Source organism: Triticum aestivum, chromosome 5B (assembly GCF_018294505.1).
Source record: "Triticum aestivum cultivar Chinese Spring chromosome 5B, IWGSC CS RefSeq v2.1, whole genome shotgun sequence".
Lineage (NCBI taxonomy): Eukaryota > Viridiplantae > Streptophyta > Magnoliopsida > Poales > Poaceae > Triticum > Triticum aestivum.
In genome coordinates, this window is record NC_057807.1 from 580,380,385 (window position 1) to 580,387,981 (window position 7,597).

The 7,597-nt window shown below is 48.3% G+C and overlaps 1 protein-coding gene across 1 annotated transcript; it reads left to right on the forward strand.

The window, feature by feature from the left end:
• Nucleotides 1-2,076: 2,076 nt before the first annotated feature.
• Nucleotides 2,077-6,338, forward strand: LOC123113371 (DNA mismatch repair protein MSH2-like). Its single transcript, XM_044534589.1, has one exon. The coding sequence runs from the start codon at nt 3,407-3,409 to the stop codon at nt 4,352-4,354; it is 948 nt and encodes a 315-aa protein (XP_044390524.1). The 5' UTR covers nt 2,077-3,406; the 3' UTR covers nt 4,355-6,338.
• Nucleotides 6,339-7,597: the final 1,259 nt, after the last annotated feature.

Genomic DNA, 7,597 nt, shown 5'->3' on the forward strand with positions numbered 1-7,597 from the left:
TTGTTTGGATAATGGAATAGATGGCACTTAGTCATTCTTGACAGAACATGATTTTAGCTCATCAATTTTGGTTCAATACAGATCATTGTAATTAAGGACGAACAACTGAGTCACAGGAAGCAAGTGGGTAGATTTTAAAAACCAATTGAATCTATTTCACCATTGCCTATTTAGACATAATCCTCCGTTGCTTCTCATTGTTAGGTGTCACTGGAATTGAAAATCATTGTTATGTCTCATAGGATCTTGAACACCGGACCAATGTGACAGTAGTCTATTGCATAGCATCATAGGAAACATACGCTAATCCACACTGAACAAAAAGAGTAGATGTCAGGGTATACAAAGTTCCTGTTATAAAGTAGCCCCAATAAAATCTTCACCACTAAACTACATTAGAGTAGAAACTGAAAAAAAAGAGGATATGCTGACCATCAGTAACAATTGAGCCAATTAAAGTACTCCCTCTGTCCCAAAATTCTTGTCTTAGATTTGTCTAAATACGGATGTATCAAGACTTGATACATCCGTATTTAGACAAATCTAAGACAAGAATTTTGGGACGGAGGGAGTAACTACTAAGAGGGCATCCAAATAATCATACCAGTATCTAGTGGTGTCAAGAGGTATAAAAAGCAGATGGGTCACTATTATAGAAAGTTATTTCTTCAATCACTGTTCGCTCCTGCCATCTTTTTTCAATGTGAGGATGGCATTTGGAAGACCTGGGCTGCTCTCAAATATAAAATCTTCCTATGGCTGTTGGTTAGCAAGCGAATTCGAACTGCAGATCGTTTTGCAAAGAGAAGGCTACCGCACAATCATAGTTGTGCATTTTGTAGCGGGCATGACGAAGACGCTGACCATTTGTTCTCCGGCTGTGCGATTGTCAGTATATGGTTTGGCATGCCGCGCTTAGCTGGGCCGGCCTACAGTCCCTCCAACGGTAGATGAACTCCACTTTCACATATTGCTGGACTGCTGCTGCTTCAACTCTTGGTCGTTTGGTCCATCTAGAATGAGCGAACAATATAGTCTTTCACAACGCCCATCTTCCACTTCTAAAGCTTGTTGAATTTATAAATCTGAATGTCATTTATGGGTTCAGGCTGGAGCAAAGCAATTAGACTCCCTGCTCGCTGTTTTGTCTCTTGGGCAAAGCACTTAGGTTCCCTGCTCCCTGTTTTGCCTCTTGAGTGGTCATCACCGTTTGTACTACCAATGTACTTGCTTTCTGTCTTAATATATGACAAGCAGTTCTCCTGCATGGCTCAAAAAAAAAACAATGGACCAAAATGATGCTACATGAAGTCTATAAGCTTATGTGTTTTCTTTCTCGTCAAAGGTAAATAATTAAACCAAAGCTTAAAAATATTTGTATGGCTGCAGCAAGATTACCGGATAGGCTATGTAACACACGTAAAAAATCAAATAATTTTGCCATCTAAGATATGCATAATTAAATGCAAAGTGCATGTGTAATGCAAATAAAATCAAAACTTTGGTAAGGGATTGGGCTCGTACATACCAAACCTCAGGTTGCACATCATTTGTATGCCAAATGGTTATATATGAATTTGGGAAGTAGGTTAGGTTGCACATCAAGAAGCACTAATTCATTGTCAGACCCTTACATATTCGAAGAACGATATCCTCTCAAAGAAACAACACATGGAAACATGAGCATCTGGTACTGGGCAATGGCTGTCGAACAAAATTTAGTTTAGATATATTAATCAAGAACACAAAGATGCAAAAGTAGCAACGTATAGGAAACAGTGTGTGCCTGTAGCAAGTACGGTTGCACAGGGAAAAAACTACTGAAGAACAACAGGGGTACATGACCTTCAACTGCAGAAGGATTCTTGCCGTAGTCCGTAGGTCGCCGTCCTCGCCCAGTTGAAGCTAGCAAGCACCTCCGACCTATCTTCAAGCACCTAGAAACATACGAATACCACATCACAACACCAAATCAAACCAATCACGAAGCAAACAAACCAGAACAGATCTGTAACACCCCACCCATGGGCTGTCACGCTATACTTCGTAACTGGGCCTGGGCTACGAGATGGGCCGTTCATTGAAGGTTAATTTCCACACGGCACAGGCTACATATGCAATCCGGAGAGCACGGGGAAAGGCGGCGAATGAATGAATCGTCTTCAACCTTCTCGTCCTCTGCTCTCGTTCCTCTCCCCCGGCTGCTACTGTATCTCATCTCCTATCTGTTGATTTCTCATCCCAAATTCCCTTGTATCCTCTGAGTCTGTATCGAATATGGGTGTTGATTTATCTATCTGTTCGATCTCTGTACTCCGGTCGTGACAATTTGGTTATCAGAGCCATAAAATTTCCTCAAAATTTTGCTTTCGCTGTGTGTTCCTCATCTCTCTCGATCCTTAACATCCACTGTCCTGGGTGTGATTTGCTTCAGTGAATCGAAAATCCTTGGGCTAGGTTGGATCGGTTTGGAGTGAAGCAACAGCGTCATCCAAACCCAGGCAGAGCCAAGAAAACAATCCCCACCTACTCCTGCCTACCATCTGTTCGACAAAATGTCAAGCCATCCAGAGATGCTCGCCGGCGGCGTTCTCCGCGTCATCGTGCACCATGTGTACTACCTAGTCATAGAGGATACACTCCAGCAGGTGTTCGCGGCGTATGGCGTGGTGGAAATCTCAGTATCCCAACGAATCCACCATGTGGAGGCGGTGGTTCAGTTTCGCACAAGACACGGGGCAGCGCAAGCCCTGGCCCTACATGGCCGTTGCATCTATGAGCGTGCCTGCCTCCTCGACATCCAGGAGGTTTTGCCGGATTTACTTCCTGCCACCACCGCGGGGTGCCTAGGAGGGGCGTCGGCAGCTCATGTCACGGAGGTCGCCTCTCCTTCACCAGCGCTGAGCCGCTGACGAACAGTGCCACGACCACCAACTGGGCACAGCTTCGGGCCATGTTGGAGGAGGCCCTCGCAAGGATGGAGGCCTTATCCACACCGGTTGCATCTGTCGTAGCCCCACCATTGTCAGGCTCCGCATCAGTGAACATCGAGGATGCCAGCGATAGGCAGGGGGCGGCCATCGCAGGTCCACACATGGAGGTCATCAAGCAAAAGGCCAACAGCGTGGAAACTACAGGATCAACCTCGCCCTCTACAGGCATGTTTTTGGCAATTGCAGCACCTGCAGAAACTCTGCCAGCCCCTGAGTTGGCGACACTGATGCCCAACACATGTTCGACAGATTGCTCCCAGGAAGACGCCAACAAGGTGACCCATGTGGTGCCGTCGGATGCATCTCCCTTGACCACGACACCGCTCAGCAACATCCTCTGCAACACTTCACCTTGTACTATGCCTTTGGTGTGTGCAGATACTGACGAGGAATAGATTGGGAAGAGTGGTGTCATGCAACCACTATGGCCACCACGAGCACCACCAAGTGCATGGCAGTTACAGTGCGTGGAACATCCTATTGTAAACTTGACTGAGCTGAAACCATGTCCAGATCCATGGATGAGCAAGAGCAGTGGAGCCAGGGACATACCACCGTCGACACAATACGCTATTGGTCCTGGAAAGAGTGACAAGTTTCTGGACCTTTATGAGGGAAGTGGATCAAGTTGGAGGTTAACAAAATGTGGAACACCTGGAAACATTGGCAATTTTGAAGATATTCTATTTGCAAACAACGACATGCAATATTCCCCGGTTATTGTTGCATTCTTTCCTGTCTTCTGTGAACGTCAGCTGTATGTATGGCCTAGTTATGTGGATATGACGAACCGAAAGCTTGGGTTGGCTGAGTTCCCTGAAGATAGTAGATTTGTAAATATGGAATCAGCCCTTGTTGCATTAGGTTGCAAGGATTGTCTTCTTCTGGCAGATTTTGAAAAATCAATAGATTTGCAAGCTCTTCAGGATGCTATTATCAATTGCAGTATTCTTCTGACTAAAAGAAAGAAGGCTGAATTTAAATCTAGGGATCTTGTGCAGGATCTTGTTAGAATAATCAGAAGTTATGTCGAGCCAGTTCGTGACCTCCTATCTCAGTTTGACTATACTTTGGGTGCCCTTGGAGCTCTAGTATTATATGCTGAGTTGCTAGCAGATGATACTAATTATGGAAATTACACGATTGAGAAATACAATTTGGACTGCTATATACGACTTGATTCTGCAGGGGTGCTAGCATTGGATATTGTTGAAGGAAAAACTGATGCAAACAAAAATAGGTTGTTTGGTTCGATAAACAGAACTCACACTGCTAGGATGGGGCATCGAGTACTTAACAAAGTGCCAAAACAACCTCCGCTGGATGTAAACGACATAAATAACAGATTATATATGGTTTAGTCTTTCGCGGAAGATTCCGAGCTTCGTCAGGGTCTTAGGCAACAACTTAAAAGGATGTCTGATATTGATCGCCTAACACATGCTCTCTGTAAGAAATCAGCCAACCAGCCTGCTGTTACGCTCTACAAGTTCTGCTCTACAATCTCGTACATCCAGAGTGGTCTTCAACAATACAATGGCCAATTTTCTACATTCACAAGGACAAGGTTCCTTAGCTCTTTCGAAGTGTGGCTGACAGAGAATTGATAAGGTAGGTTTTCTAATCTGGTTGAGATAGCTATTGACATCGATCAAGTAGACAATGCTGAGTACAGGCTATCTCCACCTCGTTTATGGCCACCATGGGACACATATGATCCTTCTGTCAGCCATGTGCAAGAATGGTTTGAAGCCGCCAGGAACATGAAAAACCTGGATAGAAGTGATTGTCACCGTTCAGCTTTAGAGGCATGCAAGTTTCTTTTGCCATTAGATTCTGACGACCCAAAGGGTGCTCTGTTTTGCATGGAGTCCTTTGCTCTAAGATCGAAGCAGTACAAATGGTTGGAACAGTTTGCTGAAGAATGCCAATGTGATAGCTCCCTTTGGTTGTTCCCAAATTTCTCCTTTTCACGTGATGTGGCATCTGAAGATGTTTCTAATGATGTTGACAAGTCAACAGTTGTAGAGCAAGCATTCATGCTTCACCCTCTGCTGCTTTCCAAGATGGTTGACAAGGCTCTTCTGAACGACTCTTCATGGACCCAAATACTTGAGAATGTGTTCTGCACAGGCCAGCAAGGTTCTTCCCCTGATGGTGCAATAGAAAATATTGAAAAATTTGGCATTGCGTTGGGAGGACTGCACACTACAAAGCACACTTATGAAGAGGATTTCAGTTTCTTTCATCAGCTTGTGATTAGCAATACAATCGCCCCCAAGCACATACTTCTACCATATGATCCAGGTGGCTTAGCTCTTCGGCTAGACGAGTGTGGCGGCATTTCTGATTCAAGGATGTTCATCACCGGCTTGAGGGCAAGCCGAATTTCAAGGGAGGAAGAGTGTAACACCCCACCAATGGGCTGTCACGCTATACTTGGTAACTGGGCCTGGGCTACGAGATGGGCCGTTCGTTGGAGGTTAGTTTCCACACGGCACAAGCTACATATGCAATCCGGAGAGCACGGGAAAGGCGGCGAATGAATGAATCGTCTTCAACCTTCTCGTCCTCTGCTCTCGTTCCTCTCCCCCGGCTGCTACTGTATCTCATCTCCTCTTTGCTGATTTTTCATCCCAAATTCCCTTGTATCCTCTGAATCTGTACCGAATATGGGTGTTGATTTATCTATCTGTTCGATATTTGTACTGGGGTCGTGACAAGATCAGAGGCCCAAGCTCACCATTGATATCGATCTTCATCAGACCTGTGCCAGACCACAGAAATTTAACAAAAATGAAAGAAGATTAATCATCCAAAGCACCACAGGAAGTCCAAAACTACAATAGCTAATAAGTGAATGAAGATACGGACCAATCAGGAGGAGAAGAGATGATCACGCTGTTCTTCAGGTTGTGCTTGCGGGCAGTGAGCTTCACCTTCCAGAACTCATCTCGCTGGGACCGGGCTGCGGCGGGGCTGGCCGCGTCTGGTGCATCTGAGGCCTTCAGCGTGAGGAGATCCCGGAGCAGAGCAACTCATGTGCACAAGCTAATTCGGCTGCGCGGGGATGGTCGGCGCATCCGAGGCCGCTGGCATGAGGAGGCCTGGAGTAGAGTGTCCCGCTAGAATTGGGGCCGCTGCCGTGATGGCCGCATCTGGTGCGTCCTATGACGCCAGCGCGAGGAAGGTTCAGAGCGGAGCGGAGCGGAGCGTCCGAAGTCGCCGACACGAGGAGGGCCCGGAGTAGACGAATGGCGTGCACACATGCTGATTCAGCCACGTGGAGATGGCCGCGTGCATGATCACTCCTTCGACGGAAAGGATGATGCCTACAATCAGATTAGGCTGGTCATAGTGGGAGTAACATAGGCAGTAACATAGATGTCATATAAGCAAATTTTTTGATGTGGCAAGTAGTTAATGAGGAGAGAGGCAAATAGAGTAATCTAATATGTTACCATCACATAGCGCTTTCCAATGCAAAATGAGTCTACAAGACAATAAATGTACATGTGTATGTTACTACTACACATATGACACTTCTCACTATAAGGGTAGTAACATAGAGTACTAATGTATGCATGTTACTACTATATGTTACTCCCCACTATGACCAGCCTTAGGGCATCTCCAGCCGTTGGCCCTTCAGGGGGCGTCAAAAAGCGCCGCCTGAGGTGAGCCGGCGCAAAAAATGGCCCTGGGGGCGAGTCGGCCCCCAGGGCCGTCCCTAGGCGCGTATTAAAAAAAAGATGGGACGTTCGGCGAAGTTATGATAAAAACTAGTTAAATTTCGGCCAAACATGGCAAATTTCGTCTAAACATGGCAAATTTCGACGAAATTCGCCATTTTCATGACATTAACCTAATCTAAAAAAGAAAGGCGCTGAAGTCGTTGCCGCCATAGTCGTCGGCGGCGGCCTTCTCCTCCTTGATGCGGGCGCCCCTGCTGGACCCGGCGTCGCCATGGCGGACTGGCGGCGGCGCGTCGTCGTCGTCGTCGTCGCTGTCGCATAGGACGACGACCTCGTCTTCATCGCGGCCGCGTCGGCGCTCTTCGAAGCGGCGCAGGGCGGCGCGCTGGCGCTCTTCACCTTCTCCCGGCGCGCCTTCTCCATCGCAATGGAGTCCTGGCGCGCCCATTCTAGGGCCGCGTCGTCGTCCTCGAATTCCGCCTTCACCGGCGCAAGCCCCGGCTCCGTCTTCACCGGCGCCAGCCCCGGCTCCGTCTTTGGCTTGACGAAGCGCGGAGGAGCCGACGAGGATGAGGCGCGCCGGCCGCCCTCGTTGATGACGATGCCGGCGCTGCGAGTGCGTCGGCCGAGCGGCGACTCCGCCGCGGGCTCGGCCTTGACGCCGAGCAGGGCCGAAGTGCCGGAGGAGTGCGAGGAGGATCAGGAGGAAGAAGAGGAGGAGGAGGAGGAGCCGAACCTCCTTGGCGCCCATGGACCGACGCGTCGGTGCTGCGCCGGGGAGTACGCCAACGGCGGGTCGTTGCTGCCCTCGAGGTACGTGAGCACGCCCTCGAGTGTGCGGCCGGGGACGCCCCACCAGAGGTGGCGCCCCTCGCTGTTCTGCCGGCCGCCGACCACCGGCGCGCCGTT